The sequence below is a fragment of the Phalacrocorax aristotelis genome, chromosome 14 (genome assembly GCF_949628215.1).
Source record: "Phalacrocorax aristotelis chromosome 14, bGulAri2.1, whole genome shotgun sequence".
Classification (NCBI taxonomy): domain Eukaryota; kingdom Metazoa; phylum Chordata; class Aves; order Suliformes; family Phalacrocoracidae; genus Phalacrocorax; species Phalacrocorax aristotelis.
The window spans coordinates 15,502,422-15,522,010 of NC_134289.1; the positions used below are offsets into that span (position 1 = coordinate 15,502,422).

The 19,589-nt window shown below is 40.3% G+C and overlaps 1 protein-coding gene across 14 annotated transcripts in view; it reads left to right on the forward strand.

Annotated features, from left to right (window-relative positions):
• Positions 1-18,526, forward strand: part of KCNMA1 (potassium calcium-activated channel subfamily M alpha 1) — a 510,997-nt gene extending 492,471 nt beyond the window's left edge. For 3 of the 14 annotated variants that reach the window (XM_075109777.1, XM_075109780.1, XM_075109776.1), the window contains 5 exons: positions 5,776-5,970; positions 7,449-7,567; positions 9,413-9,637; positions 11,716-11,744; positions 17,400-18,526. In XM_075109777.1, coding sequence (XP_074965878.1) covers positions 5,776-5,970; positions 7,449-7,567; positions 9,413-9,637; positions 11,716-11,744; positions 17,400-17,551 — 720 coding nt within the window. In that variant the 3' untranslated portion in view covers positions 17,552-18,526. Of the gene's footprint in view, positions 1-5,775; positions 5,971-7,448; positions 7,568-9,412; positions 11,856-17,396 lie in introns of those variants that run through there. The other 11 variants (XM_075109791.1, XM_075109787.1, XM_075109782.1 and 8 more) reach the window with 7 other exon arrangements.
• Positions 18,527-19,589: the final 1,063 nt, after the last annotated feature.

The window sequence follows — 19,589 nt, forward strand, 5'->3', positions numbered from 1 at the left end:
ATTAATCTAGAAGTGGTGGACTAAACCCTACTTGTGAATCACAGATCAGAAAATGTGTTGTCAGTTTCCGATTCAAACCTGAATGCTGAAGATCGTTACGTTCTGCTAATGTAGCGTTATTTCCTGCGAGATGACAGTATTAGGTATTTTAAATTTGGAATTGTCTGTTATTTTGTTATTTCAAAGACAAAAGGCTTAATGAAGTTTACTCTTCAGAACGCTGTCTACAGGCTAACTGCACAGATTGTCCTCTGCAGCAAAGGCAATATATTGCACCAGCCTACGATTCACAGTGTGGTAGTTCCAAGATCATTGCTCAGAAGACAATAACGAGCTCAAAAAAGGCATTGTCTTTTTGATGAGTTGGTAACATTGGTCTCTCCAGGCTTCGGTTAAAGCACATTCTTGTGCTTTGGGTCATGTTCAGGCATGGTTCATGTTTTAAGAGTGGCAGTGGCTATTGTTAAGTCGCGCCAGCTAATCGTTATTATGTCTTTGAAGAGACATCTACTGCCATCAGAGGCTTGAATGATATAGTAATGTTTGTTTTCTCAAAACGTATGCAAACCAGGGGAAAGTATATACGTACTCTGTCAGTCTCAAGGTGGCGCCGCTCCTGAAGAGTAAAGCACATTCTCATCACCACATGGAATGTAACTAAAGACATGGGATTGAAAGCATCTTTTAGATAATGTGGATGTTTTGTAAAAAGATTATCTTCAGTTATAAGAAAGTTACATGACATAGGATAGCTGAAGAGAAGCAAAATCTTGAGAAGCAGTACTTCTTCTGGGTCTCATTGAGGTAGTTATTCCAGAAAATCCTGTCTGTGCATGGAAACCAGCTTTATCAACACCCAGTACCTTCAAAGGTTTGCACAGCTGGCCTGAGAGCCAAAGTTTCTCTGTTATTCCTTTTGGTGCTGAAGCGATGAGAACCACAGAAGTTCTGGCAGGTTGGCATCCCTCCCGTACGTACCACCGGCAACAGACTTGACATGCCGTCGGCGTGGTGCCGTTAGAGGCATACCCAGATTATGCCATCTGACGTTCCATATCCTGGAACTTATTTCCTTGCGCTACAACTTTAGGCCTTGATTTTTGTTCTGTAATACTAAATTTGACTTTTTCTTCATCTAAACAAAAGCACAGCGTGGAAGACGATAGTTAAAACAGTTAAAAAATAACTTTTCAGAATATCCCTTACTCAAGAGCTCTCCCTCAGGGATCCTCACAGTCTTGTTTATACGGAAAAGAGACTGTTCCAATCTATGATATGGACATTTTGAAACACAAGTCTATTTTTTGTGCAAGTCTGTTCAGGGGATTAGGAAGCAGCATCTCGTAACCTAAAGTGTCTCAAACTTCTTTAAAGTTTGGACAATATTTTGAGAATCAATAGATTTTCAAACTGTGAAACGCTGTTATTTACTTTCTGATGTTGATTCTGTCTCAGAAGCCCTCGTGTTATTGGGATAAGTTACTGATGTTAGCTGAGTCGTTCCTCAGGTTTGGATATGTATTATTCATTCAACAGAATTCCTCCAACTGAAAAAGAAAAGAAAGTTAAAATATTTGTTTGAAAGCCATGTTAAAAACAGCGTGCAGTGGAGGAGGACTAGTCTTCTTAAAAGAAATCCGTAAAAAGCCACTAGCAAACACAAAAAAATGGCAGATATGACTTGGAAAACGACAATTTTAGAGTAATCATAAATGAAAGGCAAAGTGCTATTAAAGTTAAAGCAATGTTATTAAAAGATGTGCTAATTTTCAGTTAAATTTTCTGTAAAAGACCAATTAGTTTAAAAAGCCTGACAGCATTAACTGCAAAACATAAGCACTCTGGTAATTATACTTTAAAAAATGATTGAACAAACGGGAAAGCATCCCCGAAACGTTTGGAAGAGCTGCGCCACAGTTCCGGAGCACAGGCTAGGTGGCACTGCTAGCTCAGCTATCTGTGTCAGGATTTCCTTGCTATTTACCCAGTTTCAGCATCTATGATGCATTTCCCTTTTTCTGCATTTGGGCTACACCTACTTCATGTTCTCATTCCGGATGCCGATTATAGCGATGCCATACAGCGACCAGCGTGGGGGTCACTCAATGGCAGCTGCAAACAAGTATTTCTTCAGTTCTGATTTTTGTGGTCAACAAAAGGGATTCGCTGCCGTCACTGGGAAATGTCTTGTTACTTTAAGTACAGCAGCACCTTTCCAATGACATTCTGTGGATCGGTTTCTTATAGGTACTGGCATATCCAGGCCATGTACCCTCCCACAGAGCAAGTACAAGATCACTCTCAAATTAATTTCAGTGTATTATTCTTCCAAAGGAAATGGATATCAGCTAATCCAGCTTTTCGGCGTCCCCTAGTTCCAAACTGGCAAACTGAGAGCAGTCTGATTTTCGTGCTGATCAAAAGCATGCACGGACAGTTTTTTTCCTGAGGAGTGTTAAATATATTAGTATAGGAGGAAACAAATCTATTTAGCTGCAGGTGACAAGTTACAGCTTCCTATTCATCCGTACTTTGTTCCGTAGGGTTGGGCATTTTCTGGTCGGTTGCAATGCCAGAGCAGTCCACCCTGAAAGTTGGAATCCTTTCACTCATTGATGGCAAAAAACCATCATTTGGCTGTACTCATCCATCCGATTAAATGGTGACATCCGCATCAGTCATGGTGTAAAGCCCAAATTAAGCCATTGTTCCAAGATAAATGTTGCCTCCTTTGCTAATAAGTGTCTTAGCTTTGCCTTAACATTTGTCTAGCAGTGGGAGGCCTTTCTCCGGTGACAGCATTCTGTTTCATCAACAATAGACCTGATTCTTTCCTCATTTGCATCAGTTTCATAGTAGCGTATGGCTCCCAGAGCTACTCCTGGTTGGCACATGACATAAGTCAGAATTGGGCCCATTATGTCTTAATTGCACTGGGTCTGGAAGGGGGTAGGTATTTTATTTTATCGTATTTTATTTGTATTAATGAATTTGTAACAGGTGCCTGACGTGATCCATTATTTTACTACTGCTTTCATTTCTCAGCTCAATATGAGATCTGTAGTAAAATGAGTACAATTTCTTAGTGGATCACGCTCTGGTGAGCTACAGCTGAATTTACAATAAGGGGTAATTGTGCACTTGCACAGTACAAAATTCAGATGAGCTAAGAGTATGTGTGTTTAAATCTTGGATTCTGGCTGGAGTTGCTATAGTTTGAATTACAGAATAACGAGAGAGAGAAAGAGTTGGAAACCAGTGAAGGCTGGCCTAATGATACCTCCTAAAGAGTAATAAAATTATTAGTACAATTTTAGACTTTTGTGTGTTTTACCAATCACTGCAAGTCAGAGTCTCTAAAAACCGGCTATTTCACACAAACCAGCATCCTTCCGTCTTAGAGCAGGTCAACAATTCTTACCACAGTTTCCCTCATTGTAAACCAGACTTGAAAAATCTACCAGTAAAGGTGTGCTTTACTTTTGGTTCGTGTTCTTATATCTTAATTTGTAGATGTAAAACTGAGACTTGCATTTTTGAATAATAGCAAGTATCACTAGAGAAGAAAAAAAACCTGAAAATACTGAATAAAAGAGTGGGGAATGCATGAGAAAAGATACTATTGTAGATGATATGTGCTTAAAGTGCATATAGAATATGTTGAAGCACATATTTCCTGAAAGGGCTTTTCCAGCTTCTACAATTTCAGTGCCTCCAACCTCTACATCTGGCAGATTTTGGCTTTATATCCGTGAAACCGGTGTCAAGTAACATTGCTGCCTAACTGGAGGAGCACAGGGATTGTGCTAATTATTTTAATTCTGGGTGGTATACGGTAGACACCGGCAAAGGCTAAGAAAGGAGATTAAACTTCATGCCTAGTTTTTAATCTGAGTACTTCCATGTTGGAAAAGTATAGCACGGTGGGAAGAGTTGCCAAAGAGGGCAACTCTGATTCTTACCTCAGGGACATCAGGGAAGAAGCAAGTGAAGAATAAACAATCATTCCTGAATATCTCCTCTCTCTCACCACAGCAATTCCTATTAAACATCACGTAATCACTCCAGACTTACATTCCTGCAAGGGGTCACACTGATTTTTCTATATGTTAAGAAGGGTTTGAGTGTTACGCTTGAATTGTTACACAGTGCGTCCACATATGTAAGAGCTGATTTGAGATGCGCTTTTGGTTTAGACTAACTGGATCTTTCCAAGCCCCTGCTAATGTCGGACAACTCTTTACAGTGCACTTTGTGTTTAAAATAGGTAGTGCCTTACCTGGGCTAATGTAAAATAATTGGAGTTGATAAGATGCAAATATTTGCTTTAGGGCATGTATAACAATAACAACACGTTCCTCTCATTTTAATTTAGTCAACAGGTGAATCTGCCTATGTAAATAAGCAGAGAAGCTCAAAGTTATGGAAGTTCAATGTAATAGTGAAAAACATCGCTGCATAGAATTCATTCTTCTCCTGTTTTATCTGTCATCTCAAGTGAACAATAAAACTGAAGTTTCATTATACAAAGGAAGAATATCAAAGTAACACGGATAGGAAGCCAGTTCTGCTTTTTGATCTCAGGATAAAATATTTCAACCTGTACCTCAGTGTACCCATGTATTAAATACAATTACGTTACATGGATAGAGCGATGGATTTCGTTGAAAAGTATTATTTAAAAAGGATTCTCTTTGGACAACACGCACTGGTTGAGCATTCAGTATTCATTTTGACTTGGTTGGGTTACAGACATTTGTTTAAAGTCCTACGTTCGGCACAAGTCACAAACGTAGTAATGGAGGCCACAAATCCAGTAGCGCCAGCCTTGCGTGCTCCTCCGCGAGCTCGTTTCCTTCTCGTACGTCCCCCACACTTGCAAAGCTTCTGAAACCGCAGGCATTCGTGACGTTGTAAGTCCGTTTTTTGTCCAACGTTATTTTTTTGCCCAGTACCCTACACCGCAGATATTTAATGGAGTATCTCTGAACTATACTGGTATACTTTTAAGTGAACTTGAAAGTCATTCATCTGGCATTAAATTAATATTTAAAATACTCATTGTTTGCCTGACAGACCAGCAACGCTACAGATGCTAGCAAAATGTCAGTGTGGAGTAAATCTTCCCTAATAAACCACACTTACCCTATACCCTAGAGTTTTTTAAAAGGACCACCAGGATCCCAAACTCATCATACATTTATCTGGAATGAACTCAAGATGTTTAATTGATACACGCTTATGTCTGAACACTGTCAAGTCTCGTAATAAGATGTTTAGTACAATACATCGGTTAGACTGCTAGAGTCCAGCCACAGTAATAAGTAATGACATTTGCAGCGCAAAGGCAGCTCCCCAACGAATTGGTGACAAGAGTAAAAAGGCAATCTAGCCTGTGTAAGCTTTAAATGTGGTCTGAATTTTACAATTACATGTCCTAAAGCCCATTATTAGACATGAAGGCAATGAGAAGGAAAGCAGTCATTGCATCACTACTAACACCAATTATAGGAAACATAAATCATTCAAATTTTTGTACTTTAATAAAAATCAGCCTGAATTGGTGCTTAAAAGGAAGGATCTAGTATAGGAGCCTAATGGGATAGAAGAAAATAGAGTAATTGGAGGCTGCTGTCTTTTCACTTTCTATATAAAATTATTTGAAGAGACAGCCAAGAACTTTAAACAGCAGAAACCCAGAAAAGTTGTAATTTGGATGTCTTCAGTTGTGACTTTAATGGTGTTTGCTTAAAGAGCTTTCTTTTATCTCTGCAGACATACTTCAATGACAATATCCTCACACTGATACGGACATTGGTAACAGGAGGAGCCACACCAGAGCTGGAAGCACTGATTGCGGAGGAAAATGCGTTGAGAGGAGGTTACAGCACGCCCCAGACACTTGCAAACAGGGACAGGTGTCGAGTTGCTCAGTTGGCTTTGTATGATGGGCCGTTTGCAGACCTAGGGGTAAGATCATGAGGGAAACGTAGGACCAAGGCTGGTCTGCAGTCTATTTCTTTTCTCTCAGACTGAATTAAAAAGCTACGGTCATTAGCGGCTGATTGCCATTATTTAATTGAATGGAGCTTTTGGGTGGTTTGGCAATTTACAGCACAGGGCGCCAGGTTTGCTCTGACCCTTTTTAAGAAGCTTTATGACTTCCCAAGCTCCTTGGCTGGATTTTTCATGTAGAAAATCCTGTGGTTTGCTCTTAGTTGTCGGCTAAAGAGACAGATGAGCTGACATGGGTGGTATAACCATTCCAGCAACAATCCGGTGTAAACATGGGCAATATCTATACCTTTGTTGGGTTTTGATAAGCTTATTTAATCTTTCCACGGAGCTTCCACTTCTTGCTTAAAATATGCTTATTAGCTTGAAAACAAAGCTGTAAGGTTTGTTTTCTGCTGTTTCTGGATAGTTCATCTAAATTCTAAAATTTGCTGCCATTTTGATTGCGCTGGCCTAAGAGTGAAGTAAATAAAACCCAAACCAAATAAACCATCTTTTATAAACAGTGAATTTGGACAACAGTGTGTCTAGAAATGTTTTCTGCACCAAATCTTGTAATCTTGAGGCGAATCCCAATGCACCCACTTCGCTTTGATGACGATGTAGGATTTGATATTTCTTAAATTAACCCTGTGTTCACCAGCTCTGTTCAAAAAGAATGGACCGACCTTCACAGACAGGACAGGGGACCCCGGTTTAAGGGTGCTCAGCTAGAAGTAAAGAGCCTTTCAGTTCACATACAAGTCCATTCGTAGCTGAGACAAACAGCTCATCACAACACTTGGGTGTGCAACGTAATATCCGTGAAGTCAGAATGTGTTAACACGTGTCGTTACTTAAGAATCAATATTTTACATTTACAGATTATCAAATCTAACCCTTTTTTTTTAACCAATCAAAACATTTTATATTCTTTATGGAAAATGGCATACGTTTCATCATTATTTTAAAGTGGGACATATTTTATTATCCTTTTAACCCCTCAGAACTGTAATTTCTGTTGTGCCCACCAGTGAATTTATTTGTCTGGGTGATAGTATGGCTACTGCCAAAAAAGGGTGCAAAACTCTTAACAATTTTAATACAACAGCTAATGTGCTTTGTAGAATATGCATCGTTTGGTACCAAATTTTATATTTCCAGCTTAAAGCAAATCACTCTTCCCAATTCACCATCATTTCATGGACCAAGGTTCTCTAAAACAATAATAACGTTACGTAATTACTTATTTGAAATAAAACATATAGATTATTCATTTCTTTGGATAGAAGCTCCTCATTGGTGACAAGCAACAGACTGTCTGTGCATTGTCCTTTTTGTACAGGCTCATACTGGAAATCCTGTTCCCTGACATTGTGTTAACAGCGAAAAGGAAGGAAAAAAATGTGCTGTTCTCTCTCTTTTTTTTTTCCCCTCTCCTTCCTTTCTCCTAGGACGGAGGTTGTTATGGAGATCTGTTTTGTAAAGCACTGAAAACATACAATATGCTTTGCTTTGGAATTTATCGATTAAGGGATGCACATCTAAGTACTCCCAGCCAATGCACTAAACGGTAAGTCCGGTCTTTTGGAACGTCTCTGCTTCGCTGTTCTTCAGTCTTCTCGGCGAGAAAGATCCCAGCGCCTGAAATAAAGCTAAAAAAGAGTTTTCTCAATTTTTTACAGGGCTTTGCCACAAAAGCTAACTCTTTGAGGACTTCATGGTGACTCTTTAGCTGAGTTTAAATCGTAGGCTGGATTTCATAGCATAAGTTTTCAGCTAATTTTAATAAAGAATTCTGAAGTAAATTTTCAGAACATGTCTTTATCTCGTTTGATTTATAATGATCCACCGCTTGCATCCGAGGAAAGGACTTCAGCTTGCTTTTATCAGTCAGCTGTAAGTTACTGGATAATAATTTAGATTATAGCAGCTAGTCTCAATTTTTTTCTGAATGCTCCAAAAAGACCCCTGTGGGCTTCCCATTGGTACTAGCTGTATCTAATCATCATTTTTTTCCAGCAAATGGAAACCCTTCTCTTGATAGGCTGCATTTTTGCTTCAGTAGCACCAAGGCTGACCTCAGTGCTTTAAACAGAGCGGACACATTTCCATGTTTGCAAACTGAAGGTCATTTAGCAGCTTACTTGAAATGTGTCTTAATTAAGTGCCTACTAGAAATACACACACAGACCCGTACCACAACTATCACAAATCCACCATCTGTTACTGGTTCATTCCCTACAAAAAGCATCATTATTGGGTGAACAGGGCAATAAACAACCCTGTAGCCCACCAAAGCGGTTTCTTCTGTAAGGATTTGGACAAATTGGGTAGAAAAAATGATTTTCAGCTTCGATTTACACTGTACTTGCTATACTTGGGATTATTTGTTGGATTAATAAGTGACTTCTGTCCCTGAGGCAGCTAAGCCAGATTTCTCACCAGCACTGAATTAATTTGAAAAGAAGTTGGGAGCGTCGTGATCAGATTTTACTCATTTCTTGCTTGGACAGAAAATGCCTATTGCCTTGCTCAAGTATGTTTTTCACATGCACGAAAAAATTTAGCGGCGGGGTCTGTGAGCCCTTCCCACCCTGAAAGGGGGTTAGCTGAAGGTGGGGCTTCTTGAAATGGATGGAGTTTTTATTTCAGGCCTGGGATGTACACTTAGCAGTGCTGGACTCTTGGATGTGCCGATTTCTCTTTGTAAATGCTCTTTGGGGCCATGACCGTACTTGTGGAACGAATGACCAAAATGAACCTCACTGCACATTTGCTGATATATTTTCCTTACCTTGTTTTATGTGCAGTCACAATCCAAACAAGCAATTATGTCCCTTGCTCTATTGACAGTAGTTACGTATTTAATAAGTATATAGTAAAATATGTATTTAAATATAAATGTATTTAAATATAATTAACTGCTTTAAATATAAATATAATATAGGAAAATATGTATTTAAATATAACTGCACATAAAATTCTCCTCTCCCTGCACCTAAAATCCTCCTTTTCTTTCTTTAAATACTGTTGCTGGTGGGTATGTTATTGGTTGTTGTCAATACACAAATCTGTTTGTCAGTAGTAACGAGTCATTGCGTACGGCGCAGCTAGAGAAGGGAGGCTGATCTGTACGGTGTCTTCTCTGAAAAGCCATGACGGGATTCCCGTGCAGAACATCCTACTCAGACAGCATGTCTGTGCAACGGAAGACATACAAAAAGTGATACCTAACATAGGAAGGTCCTAAATCCTGACGGGTATTATATGAGCTAAAATTAGGTACACGCTGAAGAAGACAGAAAGGCAAAAAGCTGGGTAAATGTTAATGGATAACAATTCCAGGATAAATTTTTATTACAAATCTAAACCTGCTTTCTCTTTCTTTCTTCTTTTTTTCTTCCTTTCTTTCCAGTTACGTTATCACAAACCCACCGTACGAGTTTGAGCTTGTGCCGACAGACTTGATCTTCTGTTTGATGCAATTTGACCACAACGCTGGCCAGTCCCGGGCCAGCCTCTCTCATTCCTCCCATTCCTCCTATTCTTCCAGCAAGAAGAGCTCCTCGGTTCACTCCATCCCATCAACGGCAAACCGACTGAACCGCAGCAAGACCAGGGATTCTCGGGAAAAACAGAAGTATGTGCAGGAGGATAGACTTTGATATGTGTACCTGCTCCCGCTGTGTGTGAAACTTGCCTTCACCACCCATTCTCCCCAGTTAATGTTTCCGGCAGTAACGTTCCCTGTTTTCCCATGGAGTTCTCCCTCGTTGTACACATATTTTGCATATGTATGACAGTGTGCATGTGATTGTCATTTTTATTTCACCACCATAAAACCCTTAAGCACAACAGCAACAAAGCAGACGGACCAAAAGTTATTTATGATGCTAGGGGAGAAAAAAAAAAACTCTAAACCCATAGGCACACTGAAAGCATAAATAACTCACTGCAGTTACTCTACATATCGGCAAAGAGCGTATATTTAACATGTACACTTGCTCTTGATGTCAGAGTTACACAAAGAAAGTCATTTAGTGCAGAAGTGTTGATGTATGTTGCTGTAGGTTTTTTTTATATTCATATTTACAGGCGTTTCTACATTTATTTGAAGCTTATAAAACTAATCCATTGGGGACAAAAAAAACCCAAACAAACCCCAAACAATCCCTACTAATTTTTCACTCTCAAATCTTATATTATATAGGGCTTACACTCTTTGTATAGGTTATTGCTACGCACCTGCTTTATACCAAAGCAACATCAGGGACTTTTCTGCTTGTTTAAGGACTTTCTCTAAAACCCTAGCCTTTTGGAGATAGTGTGGTTTCCCTTTAACACTGAAATTGTCTGGGCGTGGAGTTGTAAAACCGCAATGATTTCATTTAAGTTTAGAAAGAGTCTAATTGCATATTAAATTATTATTCTGTCTATTTATACTGCCACATGAATAGCTATATTTTCTTTCACTTTTGACATTTGGGATAAAAAGCCATATGTATCATAAATATTGGATGTAAGTCATTAAAAACTGCCTTCCTGGGACTTTTACGTCTTTAAAAGGTGAATTAGTCACCTTATGTACAGAATAAATAATGTTCAGAAAAGAGCAAGCATTTTTCTATGCTTAAGTATCAGATCTCGGGGGACTTTGTTCCTCTCCCCAGATGGTAGTTTAACTTTTCCAAGTTAGAGTGGTGGTATAAATCTTCCAACAAGATGCGAAGATCCTCCAGAAATCCTGCTCCATGTTCTAGCTGGTTCTTCCCAACGGGTGCGTGCCAGTACGCAGGAATACAGGGGGAGACAACTGAGTGCCTTTAAGGTCTCTCCCATTTGGGAAGAAAAGGTGCTGTGCCCTCGACAGCTAACGAAGGGAACGAGAGGGCCGGGGTGGAACTTTTCACTGTGCTGCATCACGTTCTAGGCGCTTGCCGGGGTTTGGTTCTTGCAGATCCTCGCCAGTGACACACCTAGCCAGACAAAAATTGCAGCAGGGACTGAAATGAAGGAGTGGAAAGGAATCTGTCCTAGAAAGCCATGGAAGTGATACTTCAAGTTTGGTGGTGTTGTTTTTTTTAAAATTTCAAATGCCAACTTTTTGAAATACAGAGCTAGTTCTAGGTGGTCTGAAGCGTTTCCCAGGGTAGGGAGGCCAGAAGCACATACCACCTTCCCTGGCGACCCAGCAAGAAAGCGTGCAGACAGAAAATAAAATACTCGGTTGTGGGCACGATTAGCATTGCAACTGCCAACCCAGACAAGGTGCTTTTATGGTTAGTGCTGTTTTCTACCTTCCCCTTCCCCAAGCATGATAATTTTGAAGATTTGCTTGCTGTGTGAATTGACAATGAAGCCAAGCACTTTTACTGACAAAACCTGGAACCATATAAGTGGGCTACAGAGAGTGCCGCCGCGCAGTGCTAAGCATGTCGATTGGAATACGGTACCTACGTGTGCGTGCATTCAAATGCAGCCGTAAGTCCTGTCGGTGAAACACATTGCAAATTACGGATGTTCCCCTACGAATGAGTCCATTACAGTTGCGCTTCACCGTAAAGACAAATTCATGTGGTTCTTTTCGCAAAGAAAGTTATCATGGTTTGCCCTAAGAATATTTATTACTACAAGGATGTGCCAGTTAAAGTGCTCAACAGGAAATATGACAGTTTAAAAGCATTGTAAAACTTACATAGCTTACTTCTTTTTCTAAAGTGCAACAAGGATGAATAGAATGGGCCAAGGTATGACAATTAATGGTTCTGCATGACCTAGCAACTGCTGTGGGTTTCCTTCTATAACTTTGTCCTTGTGAAAACTTGTGAAATTAAAAAAAAAAATAGTTACAAACTTTATTCAGTTATTGGTTTGTTGTTTGGTTGTTTTGTTGGTTTTCTTTTGCCTTTTTTTTTATTTTTTCCCTCCAAACCAGAAGTAAAACTGGCTGCTGCTGCTGCTGCTGTTGCTCAACCCTGTTTTATTTTTGATCCTCTCATCTGCTTGCCTTTCTAATTGCACGTGTCCTTCTGTAAACACCCAGGTTCCCGCTCAGTGAAGATGCCTACCCTGGTGCAGACATGACTTTGATTTCCCATTCCTCATTCCAATTCCTTTCCTCCCTTCCCCTTCCTATTCCCTGTCCCCCATGTATGTTCATAAGCATCTTTTTATGTTGGCAATATTGACTGAAGATAGTCAAGAGCAGTTATGCATTTTGGAAGAATGTTAATGGCTTTGACACCAAAATGCTTTTCCATTAATGTTTTATCTGTTTTCCATTTAGCAGAGGAAGGAAGGGTGTTAATATGAAGCCACTTGTCACGTACTATGTAGCAATTTTATCCAAAAAAAAAAAAAGCGTTTGTATAACTGTGCAGCTCAAATAGAAAAAATATAAACAGTAGAGAAGCAGCTTGTCTACTCTGTGAGCAACAGAAGAGGAATATCTAGCACAGATACATAACTGAATTCTTCAAATCATACTGAAGTCTAATTCTCCTCCATCCTCTCTCCTAAAGTTGGAGGTCTTAAAATTTTGACTTCTAGTTATACCATATGCTAACTGTAATCTAATTGATCAAATAGTTCATTACAGTGACAAAGATTTTCTGATATACACTGATGAAACTGGGAGCAGAGGAATGTTTAAATCAGCCATGTTACATTGTCAACATTTTTTGTATTGAAAAGCACCAGGAAATCTCCTGTTTGTTCAGAAACCTATCCCAAGTCAGTCTTAGTAACTACCCTGGTTAGTTTTTGAAGGTGGAAAAGCAGCGCCAATGGCGAGAGATGACATTTTAGACCTTTAAAGGGAGGTCCTGCCCCTTATATCAGTCCCGGCATGGTTTCGAGACTAGAAACTAGCTTCTTAGTGGCTTTGTCGATCTGCGTGTTTACACAAACTCACATCTAACAAACCTGCAGGTTCTTGTCATGGGTTCCCATGGACCTGAACTGGCGGTCAGGCATTTTCCAGTGACATTCCCATTGCCCAAAGTAAGAATTTTGCTAGTTTAAAAAAATAAACCAACAAGAGCTAGTCCAGAATAGCGGTTTCTTCCCAAAACTTCAGTTGCCTTGGAGCAGAATGAAGACCGTCACAGAAAGTAAGAATAGTTTCTTCTCTCTCTCCCTGCAAATTACTTACTGCACGCTACGTATAGCATGTTCCTCTGCCAAACTAAGGCTTGCTGAGGAGGTGGGTGGAGAAACTTTCATTATTTTTTTCTCCTACAGAAAGAAATTGCATGGGAGAATTTTCAGCTTAGCTATAAACAAGCTGCCTATGGCGGGGGGGGGGAGGGCACACAAATACAGACTCATTTGAAACTGTGTCACGCAAGAAAAAGAGTTTAAAACAATTGTAAAGTACCTGGGATTATGGTGAGACTAGATTTAGTAAACCTTTGTGTCATGTTTAGCTAGTACTTTCTCTGCCCCGGCTCAGAGGAGAGGGTGTTTCGCAGTGACATTCATTCAGATGTGATTACTCAGTCCAGAATTAATGGCAGAAATTTTAAAGCACCAGAACAGTAAATATGTTGGAGAGAATTGCTAGAGTCTTGCACAAGTTGAAGAACTCTGTATTTTGAGCATTTTACTTTCATTATTTATATCTTGATGTTAATTTTTATTTATTTGTAATAAGAGTGTGAAGCCTGTAGAGCCTTCCCAGAGGCACTGGGATGCTGAAAGCCCATTGCAAACCCAGGTGTCTGAGGGGAAAGTAAGCGTCTTCTGCTTTCTGAGACGTGAGGTTGCTTAGCTGCTCCAACGTCGCCCAGGTGACGCTGTCAGAAACAAACCCGTCAAATAGTGTAGGAAGATGAGGGCCTCCCTTGAACAGCTCTTAAAAAAATGAAATAGAAAACTATGCCTGTTCTCACTATAACGTAGCAACACATATGGTAAGGTTCAATATGCGTGTGCCAAAAGGGAGAGAAACAGCCTGAACGTGACAGAGAACTAAAGAAAAAGGTTGGTGAATATAACGGTGTAGAGAGACTTAAAAAAAGGGGGTTCTGGATTGATTTAAAGGAAAGAGTAAGTAGTTTGTTTAAGATGTGTAAAAATCTATGCTAAGCCTTTGGAAGATGTATCAAAGTCAGACTGCGAGCATAACAAAAAAGATTGTAAAGTGGGTAAGGGAGTCAAGAAAGACATTTAGTAACTGGGAGCAGAGTATCTTAGTGGCCAAGAGTAAAGGTGGGGAGCGTCAAGCTCACATCTCAAAGGTAAGTATAGAGGTCGATGGACTTTCACAGGAGATTCGTCATTATGTGTTCAAAGACAATATTAACAGCAGAAAAAGTACAGGAAAGGTATAAAGCTGGGGCCAAGCATTTGATGCTGGAGATGATAATGCTTGGATCAAGGTTTTGGCACTGGCAAAAAGAAATTTAAATAGCAAACGAAACTAGAATCTACCAGTTTCTGCATTTATTATTCTCTGTATTTATTACTTGCTGGGTAAAAGCAAAAAGAGCCTTGATGGTGTCGTCAAAGATCAGGTTCCTGGATAAGAGTTTTATTGTAAAGTTTAACATTTAAATAATTGCCTAGCTTTGAAAAGTCCAGGGAGAGTAAGGGAGAAGGACGTGCTTTACAGTGGCTGCTGAGACCCACGGTGCAGTTCATCCCTCATCCTTAGCACCCACGCAGTTCTCCCCTTCCTTGCTATGAGGTTGCATTAGCTTGCACCAAGGTCTGTTTGTAAGGAAAGTTTGTGCACCTTATGTTAAAAAAAGAAGGTAGAGATAGAAGGTCACAGTGCTTAACTTGCCTCAAAATCATTTTAAACACAAACCATTAGAAAACTGTTAGTTTGAAATTGTTTATGTGATCTTGCAAGGCTTTTAAAACATGATAACCATCACACTTTACACCTCTCTGAAAGGTTAGTTTAATCGTAGATCACATAAAATTGGTTTCTACAAATGCATAATGGTTCATATGTCACACTTGAACTAAATGGTTTTTTAAATGGAGCTGAAATTATTTTGATGTGTACACATTCCCAGATTTTTTTCTTTCCTACAACCTTTCTTAAATAAGCCCCCATCAGGACCCATTCCCTTAAAGTCTCATTAATAATTCAGATGTTCTGATGACTTTAAAAGATCTATGGAATTGAGGCTTTTTTTTTTTTTTTAACTGCTTGACAAAAAGATAAATGAATGTAGAAAGAAGCGGTAGGAGTCTGGCAAGCTGTAGATCATCGCTGAACAGATTGTAACTTTATCATTCTGTCAGGAAGAATAATTTAAAGCACTTAATCAGTTAGCTTCAGTGTGCAGGATGTAACATTATGAATTCCTATCGTCCAATCTGTTCAAATCAAAGGGAACTTAATTATAATAGGTGAGCGAGCGAGATGGGAGAGTGAGCATTGTTCAGACTCAGGCAACTTTAAGAGGGCAGGGAACTATTTACCCTGGTCACAAATGAGTAAAATATTTTAAAAAGAAGTAGAATACATTTTAGAAATGTACTTATGCGAAAAAGCAATGACATAGGTCTGTTTACCTTCAGCCACTGATGCAATGCCTTTTTTCCCAATTTAAATGTTTTTTTTTAAAAAGCACAAGTAACACATAGCTGGGGAAAAACCCAAAAGGTGGATTAAACCCTCAAGAGTTGGGTTTTTTTGGTGGTGGGGTGGGGTTGTTGCATGTAGATGCTTAAAAACCATATGAAGTGCTAAGTGTTTCAATTTCATGGTCATCGAAGTGACTGAGACCCCAGTAATTCTGGAAGCCAAGCCACTTCTTTAGAGGCCCGAACTTGGACGCTAGTTGCTTATTTTTATGCGTTTATGCCCAGATATTTGGGGTTCATTCTTCCAGTCTTCCAGTTTCTATTCTCTGCTTCACCTCCTGAGCTTTTGTGCTCAGTCCTTGGGTTTCCGAGGTAGATTTTGCTTAGTTGTACATATTTATTTATAATGAGCACTCCTTCCATGCCCGCCCTGATTCCAGCCGCATTTCAGTGGCGAGCCGACGTGGCCGTTCGTATTACACAAGTGAGCCACCAAAACATCTGAAGCATTGTGGTTCCCCCGTTGGAATGAGCGGTAGCGCACACACGTCAGCAAGCGGCTCTGATGTGCCCCAGCTGCAGAATCCCAACCCCAGACCCGTTGTACCCTGTACAGCCCCCCTCTGGACTTGGGGAAGGAGGGCGAGAATGGGGACCCCTGAGCACGGGTGCTTGGCAAAGCAGAAGCACCTCATGGCCGTAAGCCACGCTAAGACCAGGAGTTTCTAAACCGTTGAATAGTGCTATCTTGTAAAGTTGCACACCTGTATTTAAGATGTGCCAGCATTAATTGCTCTCTGAAGGGCTTAAGAAACCTCTTTTGCCTTTTTTCCTGTTTTGAATTTTAAGAGGATTTTTGTCCACGTCTCCGTATGAACAATGAGATTTAGTGGTTACAATCACCAGCAGCTAGGCAATGGCTGCAATGCTGCAGCCTCTCGGCAGCCTCACGTCCTCCCACACGGCTCCCAGCCCACCCTAAATCAGTGCCACACAATCCTTCCTGTGATCATGGGACCAGACACTGCCCACAGGTGTGAAAGGAACTGCTTCCCCTCGAATCTTTAAGCCCTTGCTTCCTTTGCCTGCTGTCATGTATCGCACCCCCCCCCCACCCCCACCCCCCACCACCCCCCATTCAGGATTAACTTGAGCCCCTACTAGGGTCACGTGCAGCATCACGTGCAGTCACTCCCCTTCCCCAAAGCGGAGCAGCCCGGCAGGTCACGAGCAATAGACCGGCCGTCCTGTGCAGGACCGCGGCAGCAGGGACGCAGACCAGGCCAGCACCCACTGCGGAAAGGTCGTCGGTACATTCCCCTGAATGATTTCTGAGCCAGCGATAGCGACCACCCCGAGGCTGAAACGGCTCAGAGAAGAAGCCTCTGGCTCTTCTGTATGTGGACTCATGTGCTCTTTTCTGCATTACCCTTATCCCATCTGCTCTCCCTGGCTTCTCAGTTTAGCCTTTTATTTGTAGCCTGGTTTTTTTTCAACAACAACTATATCACCTGAGCATGGGGAAAAATAATAAAGAGCGCTCACACTCAAGCAGCAAACTAGCATATTGACAGTTTTCTTTAGCTTCTATTATCAAGTCTGCAAACATGTCACCTTCCTTTCATGAACAGTATTTTCAGAGGTATTAATCTAATGCACTGTACTGCTGGTAATTAGTCAAAGTCACCTTCTATTGATTGCCTTTTCTCTGTAAACTTTACTGACTGCTCCCCCTCCTTTTTCTTTTTCTTTTCTTTTTTTTTTTTTTTTGGTGTGTGTTTACGTGTTTATGTGCTTCACTAATTAAAACTCTCATTTTCCCTCCTTATTCTGTCTCTACCCATTTTGCTCCTTAGCAGAAAAGAAATGGTTTACAGATGAGCCGGATAATGCCTATCCCAGAAACATTCAAATCAAGCCCATGAGCACTCACATGGCCAATCAGATCAATCAATATAAATCGACAAGCAGCTTGATACCACCAATCAGAGAAGTTGAAGATGAATGTTGACTCCTTCGAGGCCAGAACTATTTTTTTTAAAGCCTGACAAACTTCATGAATGGTGATGTGACATTTATTCCTCTTACATGCTGAACTACTGATGGCGAAGTTAAGAAGGGCAAGCTTGATGGGAAAAGAAAGTAGACAGATCTTTGTTTGTCTGCCTTTAATATTGCTTCCACGTATTTTGGAAACTATTTCATTTATAAATGAACATAATCAAAACTAGTCATGTATAGCCTCTAGCGTTTTAAATTATTTTTATTTATTAGAAAAAAAAAATCTATTTTTCTTTTTTTTTTCATTGTCAAGTATTTTTTTCCCTTAAAAATCTGCATGTGTGGCCAGACTCCTAAGAATTTAAAACAAAACAAACCTCAGTCTTTGGCTTAAAGGAGAATGATGGTCACAGTTATAAGGACATGTAATTAAGGGAGACAAATGATATATTTACAAAAAGAAAAAAAAAAAGTCCAACTTGTATTTTAGTATATCAAAAAAAGAAGAAAAAAAAAAAGAACAGTTCACCAAAATGTTTCTTTACTGGAGGATGTGTATTTTGTTCAGCATCGACACCAGCTCTTAATAAACTGAACTTATTTATTTTCAAAGTTGAAAGTCATATTTTTGTACATGTAACATTCTTCTGGACTATTCTTTGGTTTATTACCATACACAGCTCATCATAACTGCCAGTTATGTTAAGGCCCAATCCCCAACCTCCACCCCCGCGCCCCCACCCCGCGTCCCCGCACCGAGGGCCGTGTCGGGGCAGCGCTCGTAGGCAGCACTTGCTATAAATGGCAAAGCCGGCAATTCCACCCCGCTTCCCTTTTGCCATGAGCAAGGCCGGGCGCAATTCCTCTTCTGTTGCCATGTATTACAGCGCTGTAATCCACGGCGGCTAAATCGTGCATGAAATCATGTTTTAAGCCTTCTCATCTACCCTATTCTGTTGGTTTCGTACTGCCATAGTGCTGATGGCCTTGCATCAGGCTTGCTTATTGCCTTCCGACGCTTCCTGACATGCACAGAGCTGTCGCGCCAGCCCTTTGCGCTTTGGTGGTAGTGCATACCGTGGTAAAAGGCCCCCCCGATTCCTTTTGGGGCGGTCGGATCGGGATGAAAACCAGTTTAGCCTCAGCACTATAATCTCAAAACATGCTGGTCTCGGTTGCCCATACCGTGCAGTTGCATAGTTCTTTAATTTATTTTGCCGTTGGTGGGACACCGTACATAAAAGTACAGTAATAATCAAATCAAAATAAAAGCAATGAATGTATTTGTTATGGCAACCTACAAAAGGCCTTCGATGGGTGCCTTTTGTGTCAGCAGGTTCACAAAATTGCCAACGAGCTTTATAGGTATCAGCCAAAAATGTGATGTTTCATACCTGTGCTGCAGTATCTAGCCACCCAAGCGGTTGGTGGTCTGAGTTAGTAACGCTTGCTAGCTCAAATTAGCAACATCCGACACAATTTTGTGAAAAAAAACCACCAAAACAAACAAAGGCTGTGCTAATAAGGATTAAAAATTAAAACAAACCCATAGGACCCAGCCATCAGGAAAGGCAGTGCTTCAGTGTGTGACTTAACTTTAGGCTTTGTAATCTTGTGGAATTGCAAATACCACAATAAATCGTACTGTGGTACTTCGATCATTAGCGAAATCTCAGTGAATCAGACGACTACAAAGCAGATGAATTTATTGTGAAACCAATGATGTCCACTATATAATCCAACATTTAAGCTAAACTCTCTCAGCTTTAATGTTTGTTCACTGGCTGCAGTACAAATATAACCGTACTAACACCTAATAGGCTTTATTCTGGAGTGACTTCTTGGGCTGTGACTACTTTGTCGTTACATATTGTAGAATAGCTATTTAAAGACAATAACAAGAATTGTTAATACGGTATCTGTAAAATTGGCTTGCTTAAAATATTTCACTCTCCTACAAAGCAACAAAACAATTTAAGTAGTTTTTCCACTATTGGTTAGGCCATGTTCAAACCATTTCACAGTCCTCAAAACAGATGACGACTCTG